The 23,557-nt window shown below is 40.1% G+C and overlaps 3 protein-coding genes and 1 long non-coding RNA gene across 7 annotated transcripts; 3 read left to right on the forward strand and 1 right to left on the reverse strand.

Moving 5' to 3' along the window:
* Window positions 1-1,242: 1,242 nt before the first annotated feature.
* Nxt1 (NTF2-related export protein 1) lies at window positions 1,243-2,587 on the reverse strand. Of its 3 annotated transcripts, none has more exons than XM_076388778.1 (5): window positions 2,346-2,587; window positions 2,124-2,157; window positions 1,977-2,057; window positions 1,676-1,820; window positions 1,243-1,561 (listed from the first exon to the last, which is right to left on the reverse strand). In XM_076388778.1, exons 2-5 carry the CDS (start codon window positions 2,130-2,132, stop codon window positions 1,386-1,388), a joined length of 411 nt encoding a protein of 136 aa, XP_076244893.1. In that variant the 5' UTR covers window positions 2,133-2,157; window positions 2,346-2,587; the 3' UTR covers window positions 1,243-1,385. The 3 variants fall into 3 exon arrangements, with proteins under 3 accessions (XP_076244893.1, XP_076244892.1, XP_076244891.1); XM_076388777.1 differs by having other exon boundaries at window positions 2,124-2,216; window positions 2,346-2,585; XM_076388776.1 differs by lacking the exon at window positions 2,346-2,587 and having other exon boundaries at window positions 2,124-2,328.
* A 2,387-nt stretch (window positions 2,588-4,974) lies between these two features.
* Window positions 4,975-15,305, forward strand: Rno (PHD finger protein rhinoceros). The gene is made up of 9 exons (XM_076388578.1): window positions 4,975-5,099; window positions 5,178-5,692; window positions 6,039-6,195; window positions 6,453-6,605; window positions 6,822-7,109; window positions 7,195-7,368; window positions 7,594-7,766; window positions 7,854-7,977; window positions 8,076-15,305. Exons 2-9 carry the CDS (start codon window positions 5,235-5,237, stop codon window positions 15,303-15,305), a joined length of 8,757 nt encoding a protein of 2,918 aa, XP_076244693.1. The 5' UTR covers window positions 4,975-5,099; window positions 5,178-5,234.
* A 321-nt stretch (window positions 15,306-15,626) lies between these two features.
* Window positions 15,627-16,464, forward strand: LOC143185512 (uncharacterized). The gene is made up of 2 exons (XR_013002933.1): window positions 15,627-15,737; window positions 16,282-16,464. It is a non-coding gene; the product is annotated as an uncharacterized LOC143185512 (long non-coding RNA).
* Window positions 16,465-21,287: 4,823 nt separating this feature from the next.
* LOC143185531 (growth hormone-inducible transmembrane protein) lies at window positions 21,288-23,501 on the forward strand. 2 transcript variants are annotated; one of them, XM_076388614.1, is made up of 5 exons: window positions 21,288-21,420; window positions 21,614-21,844; window positions 22,208-22,319; window positions 22,462-23,079; window positions 23,150-23,501. In XM_076388614.1, the coding sequence occupies exons 2-5, from the start codon at window positions 21,643-21,645 to the stop codon at window positions 23,235-23,237; spliced, it is 1,020 nt and encodes a 339-aa protein (XP_076244729.1). In that variant the 5' UTR covers window positions 21,288-21,420; window positions 21,614-21,642; the 3' UTR covers window positions 23,238-23,501. The 2 variants fall into 2 exon arrangements, with proteins under 2 accessions (XP_076244729.1, XP_076244730.1); XM_076388615.1 differs by having other exon boundaries at window positions 21,407-21,535.
* Window positions 23,502-23,557: the final 56 nt, after the last annotated feature.

Raw genomic sequence — 23,557 nt, forward strand, 5'->3', positions numbered from 1 at the left:
GACTCATATGCTACATGAATAGATAAATGAATGAAGTCTATTCACATCTAGCATTTTAAAACCAAATAACTCATTTTTAACTTAGTTTTTAATCTATTAAACTTTGACTGAATATATGGTATAAAATCATTCCTCTTGACTCAAAAGTAATTGAACAAATTAAACTTAATTATAATATATTTAATATTAAGATTAAATTGCATTTAATGATATTAGCTTAAGACTCGTATTTCCACAAATTTTTTATGGTCTTCCATGGAGAGTCTCCGGAGTCTAACGCATTTTTTATTCAGCCACCTAAAACTAAGAAATACGCAACGAGAATGGAAATGTTATTCAATTCGCCAGTCAAACAATTTTTCCTTGTAACACTGCCTACGTTATGGCTACTAGAGTGCATCGATCGACAACGCTAATTATGCAAACCGGGATTTCTCTCCTTTCTGTCTGATCACCCAATTTCTTTTACATCGTTTGTACCTGTGATACACCGATCGACTTATCTTTTATCTTCAAAGAAAGAGAGAAAGAGAGGGAGAGAGAGGGTGGGAGGGAAAGATAGACATGAGCGATCGTACGAACGAATCTTTATAAGACGAAAAGTCCTAAATGTATGCACTTCTGAGTGAAACATTAATCGATTCCTAGATTCTTAAGTCGAAGTATTCAATTAAATATTATCTGTAAATACGTAATTATTTTCAAGAAGTCACATGCAACATTGTAACTTAAAATTGTGCATAACACTTTAGGAAATCATTAGCTTAATTTTTAAAAGCATTCATGGTTCTTATTGAATCAAGAATGATGAATTACAAAGACTGTGTTTTATCTATTGTAGACAGATAATCGTCATTCTTTTAATCTAAAACACTTGTGTCGTGTGTAATTGTAAAATCTTATTTGATTAATCATTTTAGTTCGTAGTATTTGTTAGTATAAGTTAGACTGTGAATGAGAAATGTTATAGGTGATTTCTTAAAAATTTAAGTAATTATAGGCAATATTTATAAAAGCTATTAAATAATATTGCGAACTATAGATTGATAAATATTTCATTCAAAAGAATATACACTTAGAACTTTTCACAATCTTATTAATCCATTGGATGTTTAAGTTGATGAGCCATCAAAGGATATGAAATCGATGTTTTATACGATATGTATCATAGTAACGTTTATGTCTAAGTATTTATATCTATATTTATTTTTAGTTTTTTCTCGTGTAAAGTTATTCCTAAATGATCGACCAACGTACTGATTCATTAATACGAAAATTTTAATATCGCTTTATACATTGATATAAGACCGACGATAGAAATAAAAAGGAATATTGAATCAAAGAGTTCTTTGAACACTTTGAAAATGAATTTCTTATTTTATATTCTAATTCACATTCTCTAGAATTTCTTGTATTCTGAAGCAGTCGCTTACAATTTTCCATTTATCTCCCACTGCTGTGATTAAGAAGCTTTGGTTAAATGGTTTTGATGTTTTATCATCATATTTCACTTGTCCTCCAACTTTTACAAGGAATGTCAATTGATTTGCCACCTCTGGACCTATCAATAAATACATGTATATAAAGTTTACCCAGCAAGTAATACGGATTTATGTATATATTTTAAAGTTTAACATTTTAGATTAGTTTACAAATAATTATAAAAATTATTTACCTGTTATTGGTTGAGCATCCAAGACAAAAACGGAATGATCAGAAGTTGGCAAATCTGTCCAAAACTTCTGTATGTTATCTTTACCTTCGATACCATTTCCATTCCAAATCAAAGTTGCAGTATCCAAATATAACCTTGAGATGAGCTACAAATAATTTAAAATTATTTATTATTTAGTAATTTAATTACATTATTGAACTTTTATTTAGCATGAATGAATATATTAATTGATAATGTATATATAATCATTGAATTACTATACTAGTTTAGAATAACTTTCTTTATAATTAAAATCACTTACATATCTACGTTTGTCCAAACTTTCGTAATAAAGCTTTGTAAATTCTTCAGCCGTTCGGCAAGCTTGGTCAATTTTCAAATCCTGTGAAATAGTATGTTATAATCATAATAATTATGACCTTATTTATAATGAAAAAATCTCAAATACCTGTTCCATTTTGCATAATTATTCATCAAGGTAACTTGAAAAAAAAACAATATTTCTGATGTTTTCAACTCACGAGAAACATAAACATAACCTCTATGGCATAAATAAACATTTCAGAATGAGAGCAAAGGAAAAAGTAGAGGTTATATAGATAATTTGTACACTAATTCAATGAAATACAAGTCAATTTTTTATTATTTTAATGACAAAACAGTGCCTTACATTTTTTTTATACAGACGACATGCCTATTAGACTTAGACTATATTTATTCAACAGTTCTCATTCGAACACAAGTAAAGTCTAAGAGTATTCTTCAAAGAAGTGTAATAAGTGAATGATGTAATCAATATTTATTACAGTTATGGACTCAAAGTTACTTAGTGAAAATATAAAACGTATGTTAACAAGAGAAAATACAAGTTATAGCTTTTAGCTATTGATACACAGTATTTTCGAGGATAACAACTGTTATATTTGTATAAAAATGTTTGTATTAGTAACAAATTACATTCCACTTAAGATTAATTTTTAGATTAATAGTAAGTATTGCCTTGCTATTATTTTCTAATATTTATGATTAAATTGCCTCAATTGAATTTCGTAAGGGAATACAAACTATACCAAATACGTAGATTTTTTTTATTTCATGGTTGTATCACTGTGCCATTGAAAAATTTTTGCACAGTATGACTAACTTATCTGATAGAATATTTCCTAGGAGCGAATAATTACACAAAAATAACAAACATTCAATAAATCTCTCTTCTCTTCCTTTAATTTTCGATTTCAACTTTAAGGAAGAAATGCCACAAAATCGAATAAGACAAATATTCGCATTCCTTGATCCACATAAACATCAAAGAATCGCGATTAGAAACTATAATTAAACAACATTAGAAAATCCTCCGCTTGATAAGCGTCAGGTGTCTGATAGAAAAAAATTGGTAAAAATTCCTAGGGGAAAAGATATAATCCCGAGTGTACAAGTGTGAAACCGCCAAAAGCTTTATTCTGCTCCGTTTCCAGAGCAGCCTAGTGGTCCGCGGATAAGAACGATCGCGAGTCTCGCCGTGTTCTCGCGGGGTCACGTGACTCCGCGCTCAGACAGTTATTTTTTTAGGCATGATGGCGCCAAACAGCAGTATCCACATTAATGTAAATATAATATCGATTCGGTGCACCGCGCGAGGAAGAAAGGCATCGGGTGTCCTTACGGAGGCTATTTGAGGGCGTCGAGCGAGCTCGGCAGGAGCCCTCAGCCCACGAAGTGAGTAAAACCGAGCTGGTCGCGGCTGCGACTCGAATTGCTAATGAGGACATCTTGGTTAGGCTGCCGTGACAGAGGCGTACTCGGACTACTGCCATCTCGGAGCTACCGATCGAAGAATAATTCGATCCCTGACGATCAGACGTGCCGGCTATTATTCGTCACGTGCATCATCGCGCGCGAAATCACCCTCTCCGTCGATAGATCAATAATAAGGCATTTACTGCCTTCCGACCATCTCTATCTTTTTCTCTCTCTCACGTTCATCCTCTCTCCTGCGCGCGCGTGCGTGTTCATGTCCGCGTGTGCGTGTCGAACCTGTGCTCGCGTGTTCGCCGTATCCACGTCGTGTGCGTGTGTGCCCACGTTCGCGCACACCTGTGCGTTCACGTCGCGTGTGCGTATTTACATACACTCGTGTGCATGTGTGACCGTTTACGTGAACGTGTGGGTTCAGATGTGTATACGTGTGCGTCGGGATTCGTGTGCGTGTCGAGCCTGTCGCCATCTGTATTGTCAATGTTGTCGGCCAGCAGGAGCACCACCAGCCCAATGGACCCGTGAGCATTTTCGACTCTCCGCCCGATCTTCTTCTAGACGTCTTTTTCCGACCGCGAGCCTCGACTTCCACGTGTCGAGTCATCGAAACTCATACGGCGCACCTCCACGGTCGAGCCTCGGCGCCGCTCGAGCGTCGCCGCGGAGTAACTCCGTCGCAATGTTTACATGCCACCCGCCACGGCGACCAGTTTCTCCGAGAATCTTGTGCTTTTGCAACCACTCGGGGCCTTGTAGCGTCACGGAAAAACAGTTTCGTTCGAATTATAACTCCTCCTGCTGGACTGCCCCATTTATAACCTCTCCGCGGCGGCCATCGAGGATCAACGGCCGCAGACCCCCTGCAATACAATCGGTCTATACCATCAACCCTTTTCTCCGATTTTTATGCTCTCCAATGTTTCTTGCGTCATTTTGTACGATTCTCACGGAACGTTTTTATTGTACGCCAGTCTCTTAGAATTGTGGATTTTGTGCTATTAGATACCATCTCACACTGAGTGCCACCTTTGTACAGGCATCCTACGAAGGAACACTTTTGTGTCTTGCGCTTGTGATCTCTGTGTAATACCAGTTAATATGTACGTTTTAGTTTACTCTGGTGCTATTAATCTCTCTATTAGTTATACAGGTTCTTTTTTTTATAGTGTGCAACATGTAATGTACCATCGAGTGGCTATATCTCTTTTGTTTTTTTCCATGTATTCGATACCGTACATTGCTGCTGTGTTTGGATATCGTGTTTATTGATTAGACTTTGTATCTTTTATGTATTTATTTCTAAGCAGTTGTCAATTATTTATTTATTTCATACAATCTACAAATTGTTCATTTTGTACATGGTTTTGTTATTGTTTGAATCAGTGTGGTCCAGTTACTATCGAATAGCATGGAAGCTTTACTATGTGTAATATTTTCAGTGAAATTGTACAGTGCTTTACAAATATTCTTTTATTTACAAAAAACTGTGTATTTCACAAAGGGAATCATTTATAGTGTGAAGACAAAGCTGTTATTTGTTTAAACAAGCTTTAAGTTAATTTTTTTCTTTGTTATCTGTAAACTAAAGGGAGACAATAACCGTATCTTTATTGTTACAGCTCCAAGAGGAATCCGCTTTCTAGATAATAAATACATGGACGACTATGTAGTGAGTAATCAGATAAATATTTTTGTTTTATGTTTTTGTTGTTATTTCTGTAATTCCAAAAATATTCAATTTTTCTAGGGTGCGCGCGGCTCACCTGCACGTGCCACGTATCGCTAGCTCACTTGGTATAGTAGAATGGCACAGCGAGGCAAACGAATAAACAGAAACGACAATGATTTGGCGTCTTGCCCAGGCGCAATCAAAAGGCGCAAATGTAGGCTGGGTCCAGCGACGGGTTCGTCGTCGCTGGCAGCTACCATGGGGCCCTCAGAAGAGGAGGAGACGATGGCGTCGTCCAGTCAAGGAGGGGCATCCTGGACCCCCAGACCTGTTAGTGACATCAAAATCTCTAGTATATACAACCGCTCTTCTGCCGAGGCTCCTGCAGAATTATTTCGTAAGGATTTGATCAGCGCAATGAAACTACCTGATAGCGAGCCACTAAGTCCCAATGAGTATTGGGTCATTACTGATCAGTGGAAGCAAGAATGGGAAAGAGGTGTCCAAGTACCTGTTAACCCTGATTCCCTTCCTGAACCAACAGTTACTATCACGCAGGCAGCACCCGTAAAACAGCACAGTGAATTCAAATTGTAAGTCTACAAAATCATTCTTTTCTAAAATAAGTAATTTCTGAAAATGAGTAATCCGAAAATCGTATTCAGAAGCATAAAAACTTGAATCACAAAAATGTGTTGATATCAATAATAGTATAGTAACTACTGTGTTATAAAAAGTGAATCATGATTTGTTTATGTTATACTATCAGTTGGATGTGCACGTTTATTTCATTGTTTGATCAATTATTTATGGTTTGCCAAACATATTCTTTAAATAGTTTCAAATTAAATATTACAAGTTCAATTAATGAAATAAAAAGTCTTTGATTTGTATCATGATTAGTTCTAATAGCTTTCTTTGATACTGATGTTTTCATAGACCTAAGAAATTTGTAAGGATATCTCGCGACGATTACTTCAACCCTGAAGATCATCATTTAAGCACAACACCAGCACGAGCAGAGAAAGCTTGTGCTTATGACCTTGATGACACTGATATTGCTTGGTTGGATGTGTTAAATGGCGAACGTGCACAGGTACATTTGAAACTTAGCCATTGAAATAATTAGTTTTTCTCATTGGTTATTCTAAAATTCGTTTGGAGTGACTACGCTAATAAATTCGACAAATTACAGTTTATAATTAACTCATATAGAATATTTACTAACGAGAATTTGAACGACTCTTTAATAATATACAAATTTAGAATTTATTTAACACAAATATTCATTCACAAACTCTTGTAAGTAATATCGAATTTATGATACGTAATAAAATTATCTTATATTTTTAGGCTGGTCAATTGCCAATCACAGAATCGCAACTGGAACGCGTGATAGAAGAACTGGAAGTTCGTTGTTGGGAAAGGATACAAACCATTGTAAAAAATGAAGAAGGTCTTGGTATCGAGTATGACGAGAATGTAATTTGTGATGTCTGCAGATCTGTAAGTGTTTTACTAATCATTGTTCACAAACTAGAATCAGTCACATTAAAGTAAAGGATACTGTACTTACTAATTTTCTTTTATTTCATGTATAGGTTGGAAAAAAATATTTTGACAATTAAGTGATCCTTATATTTTTAATAGGACTGACTCTATGTTTTTGAATACAAGAGATCTATACTTCTCACTACATTTATTAATAATTTCTTTTATTAGCCTGATTCCGAGGAAGGAAACGAAATGGTGTTTTGCGATTGCTGCAACATATGCGTGCATCAAGCATGTTATGGAATTACTTCGATACCGGATGGTTCTTGGCTATGTAGAACTTGTTCTCTAAGTCAACGACCAGATTGTGTTCTCTGTCCTAACAAAGGTGGTGCTATGAAGTGTACTCGGAGTGGCCAGAAATGGGCTCACGTTTCATGTGCTTTATGGATCCCAGAAGTCAGCATTGGTTGTGTTGAAAGAATGGAACCTATTACAAAAATATCCAGCATTCCGGTGCGTTCATTACATTTAAATATACGTACATTTAAATTTATAAAGAGTAGATCTTAGAACATTTATACTAAACTTTTAATTATAGCAAAGTCGATGGGCCCTGATCTGTGTATTATGTAGAGAAAGAGTAGGCGCGTGCATCCAGTGCAGCATAAAGACATGCAAGACGGCTTATCATGTGACGTGTGCCTTCAAATACGGTTTGGAGATGAAGGCAATTATTGAGGATGAAATGGCCGATGATGGAGTAAAACTAAGGGTACTTGGAATTTATTTTTATGAATTGCATAAAAGACATGTATTTTAGAAGCTTGATCATAGGTAAAATAGCAGAAAAACGGGAATATATCTGTGAAATTAGATCAAATTGATGTTGAAATGTAAATTAGTCAGACAAGTCGTACATTTAAAAAATCAATCTAAACAAAAGAATTATTATTTTTCGAAATTTTTTAGAAAGACAATGTAAAAATTCAATTTACAGTCGTACTGCCAGAAACATAGTAGAACGAATACGAAAGATAAGGTTCAAGGCGCAGGAGGAAGTATAGGAAGCGGAGCTGATAAAGCAGGATCAGATTCTGAAGATGCAGACTCCAGAAGACGCAAGAGGAAGGATATGACTTCTGAGGAGAAAAATCAAGCACGCGCCGCAAAGTATGTATACTTGTTACTGTCATATAGTTTTTAATATCTTCTACAGTGCTTTATGATAAAATATTATATACATTTCTTCTTTCTTAGATTACAAGAAATCGAAGCAGAATTCGACAAACATGTGAGTTTGAAGGATATTGCTTCGCAGCAATTAGACGTGGACCCTGATGGCATTGTTTATATTTATAATTATTGGAAACTCAAACGAAGAGTGAGTAGTTTTAAACATTTCATTTTTATTTTTATATCTTTGAGTAGATAATTATTAAAGCGAGATGTCTACAATTGATCAATATTCAATATTTCCAGGCTGGGCATAACAAACCATTATTAGCACCACGTTGTGGAGAACTTTCGGGTAGTGGATCGCGCAATCAGGGGCAGGCAGCAGATCTCGAAAAGATGAGGACATTCGTTCAACTACGTCAAGACCTGGAAAGAGTCAGAAATCTGTGTTATATGGTTGGCAGAAGAGAAAAACTCTGTCGATCGTTCCTCAGATTACGAGAACAAACTTTCCATAAGCAAGCTTTAGTAATGTCAGGCCCGCCATTACCGCCAGCGGCAGCCGCTGCTGTGATGGAAGCCAATCATGGACCCTCTATCTACGATCGGTTATACTCTCATCCCGATTCAGAGGATCACACTCACGATTTTGACACGATTGTCGCCAGGATCGCTGGCACAGACTCTCCGACCAGTGACGAAAAGAAGATACAACCTCAGCAACAAACGCAACAGCAACAGCAGCAGCAACAACAAGACTTCAATGGTGCCTCTAGTAGAAAGTTGTACTTCAACGGCTCCGTCCGAAAGAAAAATCTCTATGGCAGTGATTTATCGTCTGTCAGTAGCAGTGAAACGGACGCGGCGAAGGCGAAAACATCCGAGAAATCGAAAAACCTGAAAATCGAAAGTGAATCGAGTACGGAGGAGGAAACCAATAACGCTTCGTCTAAACCGAAGTTACCGCGTAGGAAAACGAAAAAGACTGCTCAACAAACGGATAAAGTGCATTCGGCGGTGAAAGAGAACAATGAAAACGAGAAGCTTGTGAATAGTAGGTCGCATACGCTTCAGCACATGGAAAAAGAGTTAGGAAGCGCCTCTGGTAGTGATAGTGACGAATTGCTGCCATTAAATTCTGGAGCGACGAAACATCTCGCTGCCTCCGCTATTTATTCAGATACCGACTCCGATTCTCAAGAGCATGCATCTCATTCGGCCGTATTAATCACTAAAGCAGCTGTCAAGGAATTCTCCGCGGCGAACATGTCGAAAAACTCGCAGAAAAACTTCAGCAAAGACACCAGACAAGCAGAATCAACGTATCACAATACGGGGACGAAGAATAAAGAGAATCAAAGTAAAGCTAGCACTAAAAAGAAAGAGTACATACCATCCGCGTTAATTGTGCCGCAAAGACAAGCAGCGAAGAAAGCATCAGAAATTATGCAACGTACGCAACAAAGTAAGAAAGACAACTCAGTACCCGAATCTGTGCCAGAAGTAGTTAAATCTCCCGTGGAAGAATCACCTAAATGCTCTTCCTCTTCGAAACAATCAAAAGACAAAAATCTGAATAAAAAGCAGAGGGAAACCAAGCCGTCGAAAGAAATTAAAAACAACGATGTATATGATTTTGACAAAGAATTCGGCGATGGAACCGAGATTCTGGCGTACGTACCACAAAGGCAAGCTGCAAAGAAAGCTGCGGAACACATTAAAAGTGGCATGGGTAGCAAACCAACGCAACAACAGATGGAACAGGAAACTCTCGATGGAAGGACGAAGAAAGAATCACCAGAGAGTACTAAAAGAAAAGAAGTCAGGAAGGAAGATACCTCGAGGAAAGAAGAACTTTCTTCGAGGAAGGAAGAAACTTCTTCATCGTCGTCGTCATCTTCGTCATCGTCTTCATCTTCTTCGTCCTCGTCCTCCTCATCTTCTTCATCCTCCTCCTCGTCATCTCGAAAAGAAGAAGCTTCTAGGAAAGAAGAATTATCTTCGAAAAAGGAAGAATCCTCCTCGAGAAAGGAAGAAGTTCTTTCGAAGAGTAATCGTGCTAGGAGACCAAGAAAACCGAGCGAACGGAAGTCGGCGCTTTCAAGCAATAGTGACAGCAGCAGCAGCAGCAACAGTTGCAGCAGTTCCACCGAAAGTAGCAGCGATTCTGAGAGTCCAGCGCGTAGGAGACTTTCAAACGATCTTAAGGACGCTTCTTCTTCTACCACTTCGTCTGAAAGCGACGCTGGTAACAGGTCGAAAAGTAAGACAGCTACGGTACCGTCTACAACCGCGGCCAACCGGAAACAACAACCTAGCAAAGCATCTCCAGAGCGTGAAGCAGAAAAGAAACCTGTCTCAGGGCGGAAACTCAAGAAGCTGCCCGAGAAGAAGCTTAAAACTTCCGACGGGCGGCGGGGACCAGAGTTTCAGCCGCCTACTGAGAGAGAGGAACCTCGTCGAGCCTCCAAAGAGCGGCAGCAGCAGCAGCAGCAGCAGCAGCAACAGCAACAACAACAACAGCTGCAGCAACAGCAACAGCAGCAGCAGCCACCACAGGAAACAGCAAGCATCAAGAAGCAGGATCAAAGAGACAAGAAGCAACAATCAGGAACGGAGGCTGATGAGGATCTGCTCGTTAGGTCTGGAGATCATGATGGGTCAAGAAGTGTTTCTGGGTCCAGACCTGCCAAAAAGTCGGGTCAGGCTGCTAAGCAGCAATCCCTACCAAGAAAAGAAGATAACAAGAACAAATCTGAAGGCAGGAAGCGAAAACCGAACGAATCCGTTGCGAAGGATGAAAAGAGTGGGAAAGAGGCGGTCAAAAAGCAGGAGAAACGGCTGAACGAGAAACAGTCCATTAAGGAGAGTGAAAAGAAAGATGAAGAAGAGAGTAAAAAGGACGAGCCAAAGGTTGTTGATCAAGAGAAGAGCAATGAGTGTATAGAAAGCTCGCCGAAGAATGAGGAAAAGAAGGTGAAGAAGCTTGCAGGTAAAGATGTCATCAATACTTTAGAGGAGGAGATGAAACAACGGCGAGCTGAGAGGGATAGTCCGAAAAAATCGTTGAGAGGTTTAGACAAGCTGCTAGAGAAACGCGAACACCTCGACAAAATGTCCAAGAACAAAAATTTGGAAGTGAAAATTGAGAAACCAGTCTGTGAGGAAGAAAAAGAGGAGAAGGAATCGTTGGAGGAAATTCAACACGTGAAGGACAGTATGAAAAATGAAGATCGCAAGAATCATGTTAACGAGAGTGATATAGTTATAGAGAAAGCAAAACCAGAAGAGGAAGAAGCTCTTCCAGAGGAGGAACTAATAAAGAAGGACATTGTCGAGGTGCCGCAATTGGAACAGATTACAATTGGAAAGAGAAAAACAGACAGAAATATGGAAAACGCAGTTGTTGAAATGCAGAGTGTACCAGTGGCTATACCAATGGAGGAAAATCTTCATAAAGAACCTAGCGAGGATGAGAACGTCAAGTCTATCTCGGATAAGGTTGAAAATATGGAGAAGGAACATCAGAAGAGGCGAAAATCTGGAAATCGATCCATCTTTTCCCCACAACATGGCAAAGATCCGAGCGTTTCAGAATTGCTGGACTTTGATCAAGATATGCTGACGGATGATATGGTAAACGAGGATGGATTCGGTATATCGAGAGATCCAGAAGAGAGGGCTGCGCCGTTGAGCTTCTCCTTCAATAATGAACTGTGGTTTAAAGAGGACTCGAAAGAGGATAGTGCTAGAGAAACTCTCCATTTAGTGGAGAAATTGCGTATGGAGCTCTCGAAGAAATCAAATTCTAGTCAGTTCGAATTAGAGACAGTACCTGTAGACGGCGAGATAAAAAAGGAAGAACCACTGGCAGAGAAACCATTCGAGCAGCAACCAATACCACATCAGCAGCCTCAGCAACAGACACAACCACAACTATTACAGCAACAGCAGCATAATGAACAGCATGATAAGGAAATGAAGATCCTTGATCCTACGGAACCAATGTTGGATGTAAAGAATAGCGTTGAGATGCCAGAAGAGGAGATAACTGTAAACGAAACTCGACCCGGTAGCTGCAAAGATTCGGTGGAAGAAAAGAGAAAGACTTGTTACTCGAGCAGCAACGATAGGTACACGGCCTATGAGGAAGATCACGAGACGAACAAAGTTAGTCTGGTGGAACGATCGAAGCTGGATCGAGCGGAGACAGACGAGAGATGGGTTCCTCCGAGTATCAACAACTTCGAGCCTACCGACGTGCAACACTTAAACGCTTTGATGCAAACGCAGAATCATCGATACGACAATCATCAGTTCCCCAATGAATCCATTCAAGAGAACGAACCGCTTGCGCGTTCCCACCTGAACGCGGCTACTCTACAGGAACAATATCTGTTACAGCAACCACACGCGATGCTCCACGGTCAGCAAGAGTCGCACGAGAGGACAATACTCGATCAGCAGATACCTGAAGAGAACCCTATGGAAATGGTGAACAGGCACTTGATCGGACTCCCCACCTCGGAGGATGATCAAGCTGCTGAGATGATGGACAGAGTGCTTGACAAGGAGGACGACGTCGTCAGGCAGCAAGAGTATGATCAGAATTCTCCATACAACGATCTGAATGGTCGACAGGACACCAGATGGGCAGAGAGTCAGGTGTTGCCGTCTCGTAGATCCACGTCGTCATCCATCACCTCCGCTTCGTCCGCAGAGGATCATTCCATCCCACCGTACAAAAACGTACCAGCTATTCCATTTCCGCCGTGCTCGATGGAAACAACGTATTACGCCGACTCGAGTTACGCTACAGGTCCAGTGTCTCTATTTCCGCCACAATCTTGCGCAGCTCCATTACCGTACCCTTCCCCTGGACCAGCCCTCTTTCCACCAGCATTCGGAGCAGCTTTCCCAGCGGCCCAATCACTATTGCCGCACGTGAAACCGCTCGAAGAATCGCTAAACCTACAAGCCTCACCTTGCACCGCGGCGTTCACGTCTTCCTCGCACAATATGGCACTCACCGCGGCCATGGTCTCACCCACTAAAATAGCCACTCCACCACCGCCACCTCCTCCACCGCCCCCACAAGTCCCTCCACCGACAGAAACCATCGAGAGGACGCAGCAACAACCACAAACACAAGTCACCGAATCACCCGCCCTGCCCATCAATTTCTTGAACACCGTAGCACCAGAAACTCATACCAGCGAACCGATTGTCGAGAACCTTCAGGAGCCCCTGACCGACAGCAAGAGCCAGCATTCTGGCAAGAAGTCACCTTCCAAACCCACCAGGACCTCTGCCCGGGTGACTTCGTTGCAAGGGAAGTCACCTGGCAAGTCCCCGAGGCAGGAATCTCAGAAAAGCGTTCCTGGAGCGCGAGGACGCGGTAGAGGAGCGAAGAATTCTGCTCAGCATACTAGGGGTCGAGGTCGAGGACGGGGCAGGGGGCGAGGTAGAAGCGGACAGAACGCAGGATTGTCCTTGGTGGCTGGTCCTGTCGTGGGTCAGCACGATGATTCTATCCAAAACAAACTAGTCGGTACAGTGTACGATTTCGACTCCGATGAGGACTCGACCAGCGAGGCAAACATTGCCGATCTGAAAACCATGCGGGAGCGAAAGAAATCGACGGATGCTGCGACAGCAGGTGTCGAGAGGAGAGATTCTGCTGTGGTAGCTTCTGGGGAAAGCGTTCAATCAAGGCTCTCGAGTCCTGGAGGAGGAAGGAAGTACCTGGACGACAGAAGGCTGTCTTGTTCTCCAGGCCACGACGACTCCACGGTCGTGGAGAACGAGTCGAACGCTGGGCAAAGCTTCGATACCGTCCTGCCACTCATTCCTGGTCCCGTCGACATGAGGACGTACAACTCCACCCTCGACGCGTCCAGCTCTTCCACGTTGCACGGTCAAACTTACGAGAACCATTTCCTAGGTACGTTCACCGGCGTCTCCGCGGGCGATCCTACCTTGCCGGATATCGAGGAGGACCTGGAGAAGGAGCTGAGGTCGGCGTTGATAGGCAAACAGGGTCAGGAAGATTGTTCAAAGCCAAGCTTCGACGCGAGCATCGACGCCTCGTCCTCTGGCTTCGCGGACGCCAACAAGGTCTCGTTGACGGACTCGAGGAACCAGCTGAAAGTGAAGATCAAGGGTCCCTTCCTGGACGCGAATTACGTTCCCGCCTCGTCGGTGCCGCCGCTCGCTCAACAGGCGCCTGTGATAATAGCTCCAGCTGCCACCAGTGCTTCCGTCGCCTCTGGGACCTCGAACCTCCGACGAATGCGAAAGAAAGAGTTGCTTAGGCAGTATTGTTCTCAGGATATGAATATGGACGAGCCAGGGTGCGGGAACCTCGCCACGTCTGCACCTATCATCATGCCACCGATTAATCGCACAGTGATCACGATACCTAAGGCTGTCGCGTCGATGACGAGCATACCCACCAGGGAGGACTACAAGGCGGTCGTCGACGCGAACATGGAGAAGAAGAGGAGGAAAGAGAGGCCTGCTGGGTTCCTAGACGCCAACGAGGAGGAGGGCAACGTGGAGAGGAGAAGAAGCAGTGCTGCTAATGGTGCTAGTTCCAGCGGCAATGCTCCTATCCCCAATGCCGATCGTCGAAGGGGGAGGCAGAGCAGTGGCGGTAGATCCACCACGACGACTACCTCGACGACCACGACGAACAGTGGTCCGCCGAAGCTGAAGATCAAGATAGGAAATAGTATAATTGGCGGGCAGGAGGGTGGTCAAGACGACAGGACCAGGATCAGGCCGCCGAAGAAACGGCTGAGCAGCATCCCTAGTAACACGCCCAGTATCGAGGAGTTGCGTAGGGAGAGCATGAAGTTCAGGCGGATGATCATGGCTGGTTTTGATAACGATGAGAAACTCAGGGCTAAGAGCAAGAAGGATAAGAACGGGAAGCGAAAGAAGAGGCAGTCTAGCAGGAAGGAGGCAAGGGTGCGCATCCTCGAAGGCGGAGCAGCTCCACCGAAGCTGATCATTAGATTGGGGAAGGGTAGCGATTCACCTGATGAACTACCGATCTTGCTCACGGACGAAGAAGAGGAGGAGGAGGAGAAGCGACATCCGACTGATAGTAGAGTAGGTCCTCCGCCTCCTGAGCCGGCCAAGGACGAGCCGGTTTACCCGGTCGTGGCTGCTACTCTTGAAGAGAAACAACCCACGGATCCAGACACAGGCGGCAGCGCGCCTAGGAACGTTCGTTCGGCGAAGGTCACGCCGATCAGGTTAAAATTGACGCGTTGCCAGGAAGGGTACGAGCTTAAGGGCTCGCCTGTTCACGGCGAGGAGTCCTCTTTAACCACGGAGAAGCCGAGGAGTCCCGAGGCCTCGAACGAGGAGACGAGGAATCCACCGGTTAAGAATCAAGAGGAAGACTCCTCCAGGGAGGAGGAGGAGGAGGAGGAGGAAGAGGAGGAGAACAATAGTTCGGTGCAAAGAGACTCCTCCGCGTGTCCTGCCGCGACAAGTATACCGCAGGGATGCCAAGTTAGGTGATAATTAATGATACTCGTGGAGTAACGGAGCAGAGGACACGACAACACACGGTGCTCGTACGATTTTTATCGGTCGATCGAAACGGACTACGCATACCGAAGTATGCTTGCGCGTGCTAGCTGTGAAAAAGCGCGTTTGCCGTGATAAGGTGGAAAAAAACGTTCCACGAGGTACAGAGTCTTTGAAAGAGAAAAGGTGAACAACTACTTATTTTTACGAGACGTCTTTTTTTTTCTATTCAGTGAAACATGTTGTTGGTTTAGTGGGATAATCGAACAAATGTGTTTCTTTGAGAAAATTAATATTGGTCTATTGAAGTCACTTTTTTTCCATGTGCATAATCATTGATAATTGTTATTTTTGCTTTGCAGATGATTCGGTACTTGTAAATTCGAAAGAACGCGAACTGCAGGAAATCGATCGCATTGAAAGGTGACCAAATCTGGAAATAATCGATACAATGGAGTTACATAGAATCCTGCTAATAGGAGACCAACGATCTGGACGAGCACTTCTTGGATGAAACTTTCTGGACAAAGTTGTAACAGAGTATGAACATATTCTGAAAATTTTAACTATTAACGATTAATTGTATTTATAGAAAAGGAATAACTTTTCTCTGATCGAACATTTTTTTCTTAAATTTAGAATCAGATACTGTAATATCTACTTCGACATGCAAATTCAAAGGGGAGAAGGAAAAATGATGGAACTACATAGAATGGTTAACCATTGGCGATTAATACTTCTAGGATTCGTTAATACTTATCTAGCTCCACAGTTTATGTCCAGTTTCATCCAAAAAATACGCTCGTTCAGCTCGTGATCTCTTTTCACAAGCTACAGCTAGGTGAAAATTTTTTGATACTTGATTAGTTTTTTTTTTTTACAATTTTGTGTAAGATCTAACGAACTTTGTGCTACGCTAATAGTAATGTCTACGAACTGTTTTTTATTTATTGTATTCTACACGCAGGAGATCTTTTTCTTCTTTCATGATGATAACGAAAACTTCTCTAAATTTCACCTTTTCACGGCGCCAGAAACGCGAAACGAACACTCATTTCGGCGAGAAGAACAAGGGTGATAGCAACGCTTCTAAGATATACTCGTTTCGGACTCGCTCGAAAGGACATTCTCCGACACGTTGAAAGAAGGAACCTTATGCTCCTCGAGAAATCCGGTTTTATTCTTAACACAATACTCGAGAGATGAAACGGGCGTGCCATTTCGCGGCGGCGACGACGAAGATGTCTACGTTTTTCCTTTGCGAAAGAACAGACGGAGAGCGGTCTCGAGGCCGTTGACGAGGATCTCCAGAGTATCTAACGTAGAACTGCAATAACTTGACCCCCGTCGTTGAACATTTCGTTCCACTTTGTCTCGTTCGAAAATCTCGTCTAAAGAGAACATGGCCTGCGCGGGTGTTTGCAATACGAGTAGGTTCGTGCCCATGAAACGAAGAAAATGGTAGATCAAAGAGACGAATACATATATTAATATTCTCGTGGAAGTTTCGTACACGGCCTCGTCACCAACTTCGCAGTAAGAAAACTAGTTAATTGTAAATATTTGTAATCTACGATTGTATTTAGTTTAAGTCGATGAGACAGAGAGAACGAGCGTGAGCACGTGAGAGATCGAGTGAATGGGTGAGCAAACGATACAGAGAGCGAGGGAGAGAGAAAAGGTGAGAACGCGTGTGAGAGAATTTTGTAATCAGTGCGAAGCTTACGTGATGGCTGTGTTTTACCACGCGGTCCGATCTTCCAGGCAAATCCTGGGCCGCGCAGAAACGTTCGGTATCCCCACCAGAAAAGAACCGCTAAGTCGCTCGAATGTTTCCCCTAAATAAGTACGTTAGAAATGTAGCGTGTTGAAGAAGCGGTAAACGTTCGGGCGGAGAAATTCAAAAACGTAAGATTAGTACTATCGTCACGAGGACAATCCAGCTGCGTAGCAGCTCTTCCCCCCCTCCTCCCATACATTAAATCAATTAATCGTATAGTCTGTGTCGCAATAAGTCGTCCATCGATTACGCAGTCATCCTAATCCCCGAGCAATACGCCTAGCGTATTATCATACGTTAATTAATATGTATACATCAAAGCAAATTCGTAAGAACCTTATACGTACACATCCTTCATTGTTTATAATACGATTCATTTGATATTGTATACATTTATATATATATAGCATCTAAATGTTGTCGTTTTATATATATATAAAAAGTATATTTTATACCAAGTACAATGTTAATAATTTATTTTTATTTAGTGTAAATAAGTTCTAATAGAGAATCGAAATACGTTTTTTTTTTATACGATAGCGTTTATATTATATAACTCGTTCTTGGGATTTTTACGTCTTTGCTTTGACTGGACAGATAATCTTATCTCTAATCGGATTATCGAAGGAAAAATATATGTGTAAGTTTAGTTCTCATGGACGACTGCGTAATTTAAAAAAAAAAAAATAAGGGAGGAATTTGTACCCCGTATGGACGTTTCGAGTTAAGGACTATATGAGAAGAGCTAGAAATACTAATCGTGACATCGTCCATATCCAATTCGGAGTGTTGTGCATTCGAAACGTTTGTCCTCGTTGAAGCTCCGCCGTGGCGCCAGTGACAGAGGAAGGAGTCCTCCTCCTTTTGTACAAATAAGAACACGATTCTCGCTTTTTCGTTGCGCGACGAAGAGAAGGAAACGCAACTTCTTCGCTCGGAATCCGGGATACAGAATTTCTCTGCGCGGACCGGTGTGCACTTTCACCCTAGATCCAGTCAGCAAATCTCATTACGTCCGCTATTGCGTACTTATTACTGTTCTTTTATACTGTCGGCCAACTTCTGTTCTTTTCGTCGAACTTCAAACTCGAATCCAAACGCTTTTTAAAAACCGACGCGAGTATCGTACGCTACTCTCGAAACGTATGTAACGACATTTTGCAGAGATTTATTTTCGTATTACTGATGATTCTATGTATTTGTAGTTATGTACCTTTTAATGTTATTCCTTTTTTATATACAGAGATGTTTTTGTACATACAAATTCGGTAGCTAAAAAGTGCAGTTAAACGCTTTCGTTAGGTTTTGAAGTTACGAACAAGTGGCAGGAGTGAGAGTTAATTCACGAAGGAAAATATGATAACAGAAAGATTGTTCTTCTTAAGATCACTGTTTGCAAATTTTTTAAAGTCGTGTAATGATTAAGATCGTTTTAATCTATCTCATATCAATATTTCGTGCAATGCATATTAATAAGTAACATATAAATACGTACTCCACTTTATATGAGCTCATTGAGGAACACTAATGATCTTGGAAACCCGTGAACAATGATCTACAGAGAAGTCTTTTTATTATCATATTTCCTGCGTCAATAGAGAAACTTTTAATTTGATACTTCAGATATTCAGATATATTTTGTGCAAAGCTCCGCTTTATAAATATGTTATTGAAGTGCCGTAACAAACATATAGAAGATTCCTGAGCTAACAGTACGACAAGTTCTCGATGTCCCTTTTTTAATTGTTGTTAATAAGCATTTTTAAATTATTGACGATCAGCGTTAACGATTGAAAAAGTAGCATACCGTACTTATACAATACTTGTTCTAAAACTATTCATCGTGACTTTGGACGTACGACAAATTGTACCTTCCTTTTTTATATGACCTTTTTAATAGTGGATAAATGTGAACAACGTCCTTGTAAAACGTTTTTCTTAACGTTTACAAATGTCGCGTGGCCGCGTGTCACTTTTAAATTTTGTTATTCGCTATTTATCGATTTTATAAAAGATTTCATTTAATGGAATCGTCTGGGTGTAATATTGCAATGTGATCTATAAGAATAGTGCAAAAGTTACATGTGTTTTTTTTTGTAGATTTTTAAAATATTTCTTCCTCTGTCTTTTGTAACAATGTCAATTTCATATTTCCAATAACAACTCTTTTTATAATCAGTATACGAAGAAGAAAGATAAAAGTTCACCATAAAAAGCGTATTTATGAATATGTAATAAAATTTGTTTACTTCGAACGATCGTGAAGAATTTACACATTGCTGTTATCTACTTTTAGCTCAAGAATCTCTTAACGTAGTATCCTGTTTTCCATAATTAGCAAAAAGTTCGCATAGGTAGATTGTTTTCTATTTAAGTCGCCCACCGATGGCTTTCGAAGCTACCGCAAAGCAGGAAGCGTAGAACTGTTTCTCAGAACGATCTTCATCTAATTTCTAAGCTTCCCTTTTTCTGATGTGTATATTTTTGTTATTTATATCATCGACTTTACAAGCGAGTTGTTTCACACGGTCAAAGACGCGGACTCGACATTGAGAAAGATTGGCTTGTAAATAGTATCGAATCGGATGGCCCCATGTCGGACGTGATTTGATCGTGACATATTCTTATCATCGAAATCGAGTCGACTGGTTCTAGGATCGAAAGTAATGTTAATATATTATTATTAATTGCAATCCTGAATTCTGGGAGGAGGAATTAACGTTGCGCGTCCTGGAAGCCGGAAAAATGCAAAAACTCGGCGATAAGCGGAGCCTTAGCGGAGCCTATTGCGTTGTACAGAAATGAGGAAAAAAAAGAACAGGAAAAAATGAGAGCCAAGCGGAATCGTTTTATTTCGAATCGTTTCTTACTTACGCTAAGCATAGGGAACCCGATTAACGATGAATTTCTCATAAATCACCGTTGTATGTGTCCACATATGCACACGAGATGCGGATACTTACGACGACCCCAGACACATACGTGAGACATATATATATAAATATATAAATATATAAATAGTTTTATTATATTGCAAAGTGAAATAATACAATATTTAGCTACTGTATATAATGTAAAAGAAAAGCTGGTCTTGTAAGATACGGATTAAGGTGTTTTAATGTGCACATAGCCGCGTCATTGTCAATAATCATATTATTACGATTAATAATAATTACAGTTTTTTAAAAAAAATTAAAAGATTATTGCATTACTTCATTAACATTTTGAACCTCCCACTAGGAAGATTTTATTATGATTTCACTACTCTTTCTTTTATTTTTTTTGAATTTAAAAATATTAAAAAATTGTTCAATTAAATTATCGAAGTTAAGGCATACTTTTTTAATGTTTATGCTTTAATTAATTTATACAATTAAGTTTGTAACAGTAGTAAGATTTAAAAACTGTTTACTTATTGCAAAAAGAACGAAAGTTATAAAAAATTTAATCAAAATATGGACACTGAACCACTATAACCACCTAGCGGCAAAACCTATCAACTAATGCATCCATTTAAATCGTACAAGAACAAAAATAATCATTTATTTATTAATTTATTCATAATTTGAGAGTGTAGAATTGTTACAGGAATTCTATAATGTATTATGCAACAATATTAAACACCCAAACTATTTATTTATTATACAAATAACGCTTTAAATATGTATTTCAGAAATAACACTAAAACTTGTTTATTTATTAATTTATTTGTAATCTGAGCATCCAGGGCATATAAAAAACTTGAGAATTCATTATCCAACCATTTTGAGTGAAACTGTTGTATAATTATTGCAAAAAAATGATTTTTGCGAATAGTGGTTCTACGTTTTAGACATAAGGCGAGGGGGGTGCGGGTGGAAAGTGCAAAAAAATTGTCTATCCAGATGGCGCTAACAGTGTTTCAAAGTTAAGACCGTATTTTTAAGGATCGGTGCCCCTTGTCTTACAATTTTAAACTTGTTAAAAAGTCAGTAAATTAGCAGTATTATTACAGAAAATTATTCAGAATACTTCAAAGAGAAAATAGAAGTTTTCAAACACGTGAATAAAAAGTAATAATTGAGTAAATAATGTAAATGATAGTAACTCTGAAATTTCGTGTACCCTGTGTCTGTGACCACAGTTTTCCTAATTTACCGACAGTAGATGGCATTACTAGGTTAGATAGTGGAGCTGTATCGATAGAATTTTCTCTAAAGTAAACGCATGCGTGGATTGTGGACTCGTCGCATTCAGTGTAAAAAAACGCAACGATTGAAATTGTCGCTGTTCGACTAGTGGTTTCGATCGGTCGAGTGAAAAACAATTGCAGCGTTATTGCGTCATGTGAGTAATCACAAGAAAATTTTTGCGAAAAACTTGGTCTCTGGAATTTCGAATAACTCTCATTGCACGTGCAGATTTCGCGATTCCTCAAGACTACTTTGATGCATTTCAACTTGTGTGTAACCTGAAACTTGTTGTGTGAGTCGCTCCTCTTCAAAACTCATGATTAAATACGTTTCTCTCTCGTTCACAGAACAACGAACTTAAGCTAAAAGAGCAAAGATGATGCTCGCTAGAGTTTGTCGGGCTGGTGCCTCACCAGCTTTGACAAGTTTCTTAAAAACTCCTGTTGCTTCGAAACCTTTCATCCCGAGGATCCAGTCTTCGAGATTGTTCGCTAACAGTGGACGTGGAACATTCACGAGAACAGCCCGCAGGTCAGCCACCGTCACAGAACAGGCGATGGCTCCTGCGGGAGAAACAGGTAAAACTTTTAATTCTGCAACAAAAATTCATGATGGAGAAACCACATGTAATATGGTGCAATCAGAGCCTTAAATGTACATATATATATGCAAGTGCATCTAAGGGATGTGTATAGTAACACAGATCAGCAGGTTTTTGTAAATAAATGATGCAACAGTATGACTGAAATATTTCATTATTTTTTAACTTGTCTACGTTCAAAATTTAGAGTAAATGCTATGTTATAAAAAAATATTCTTTATATTTAACATTAATTGGTTGTTACTGTCACGCATCCCTGGTTTTGATCTCCTGGCATTATTATACTTCATGTAAGTATAAAGAAAGTATGATGCAATATTTTATTACTTTGTTGTTGCAGCATTCAGTATTGGAAAGGGAGCAGTAGCTGGTGGTGCAGTCATAGGATTAGGAGCTCTGTGTTATTATGGATTAGGTCTTTCACCACAACTAGGAACCATAGATTATGCAGGGTATATTCTCTAGACATTATTATTAGTACTAGGGCTGAACAAGTACCAAAAATTATGAGTACATCCAAAGCTGTAGACATTGTTTCACTTACAAATGGAGTCACAGGAAAAATATGTAACAATATATGCAATTTTTTTGCAGTTTGTGGCCAGATTATGTAAAGGAGAGGGTTAAAAGTACATACATGTACTTTGGTGCATCCGTGGCGGCTAGTGCTGCATCTGCAGCAGTCTGTTTACGTACACCAGCCATTATGAACATGGTGTTACGCCAAGGATGGGTTGCTCTGGGTGTAACTATGATAGCTATGATTGGCAGTGGAATGGTGGTACAAAGTATTCCCTACAAAGAAGGCTTTGGTGTAAAGCAAGTAGCATGGCTAATCCATACTGGCATTGTTGGTGCAGTTCTTGCACCTTTGTACTATGTAGGAGGACCTTTAGTCCTTAGAGCGGCATGGTACACCGCTGGTGTAGTTGGTGGTTTGTCGGCATTAGCTGTTTGTGCACCAAGTGAAAAGTTTTTGTACATGGGAGGACCACTGGCAATTGGCTTGGGAATTGTTTTCGCTAGTTCTATAGGGTCGATGTTTTTGCCACCCACCACAGTACTTGGATCTGGTCTACATTCAGTAGTTCTCTATGGTGGTCTGGTACTATTTTCAATGTTACTGTTGTACGATACGCAAAGAATCATTAAACAAGCAGAAACACATCCAAAATACGCACTCGACATGCGACCATATGACCCAATTAATAAGTAAGTATTGACATCGTGTACGATTTTAACGCGATTATACGAATCTATATAATTTTATTTTTTAATTCAGCGCCATTTCTATTTACTTGGACACTTTGAACATCTTCGTAAGAATCCTCACAATCTTGGCAGGCGGAGGTGGCAATAGGAGAAAATAAATTGACCCACTTACTTTTTTTCCAGCATAATAACGTAAAATTACACAATTTTAGTTATATTTACATAACATCAGAACTGAGCTGTGAACTGGTATTGCTATTCTAGTGAACTTACGAAATAAAATGAACTTCATTGTTAACTATATCTTATATTATGGTTAAGAATTAATACAATGTAAATTATTAGTTTATATAAAATAAAATATGTAATATAAAACATAAACGTTTTATGTATATACGATAAATAAAATTCATAATATTTAATTAGTTTCATTTTGAAATGTACGAGGAGAAAGAACCAATTCAACTTTAACCAGCAG

This window comes from Calliopsis andreniformis, chromosome 12 (genome assembly GCF_051401765.1).
Source record: "Calliopsis andreniformis isolate RMS-2024a chromosome 12, iyCalAndr_principal, whole genome shotgun sequence".
In the NCBI taxonomy this organism is placed as follows: domain Eukaryota; kingdom Metazoa; phylum Arthropoda; class Insecta; order Hymenoptera; family Andrenidae; genus Calliopsis; species Calliopsis andreniformis.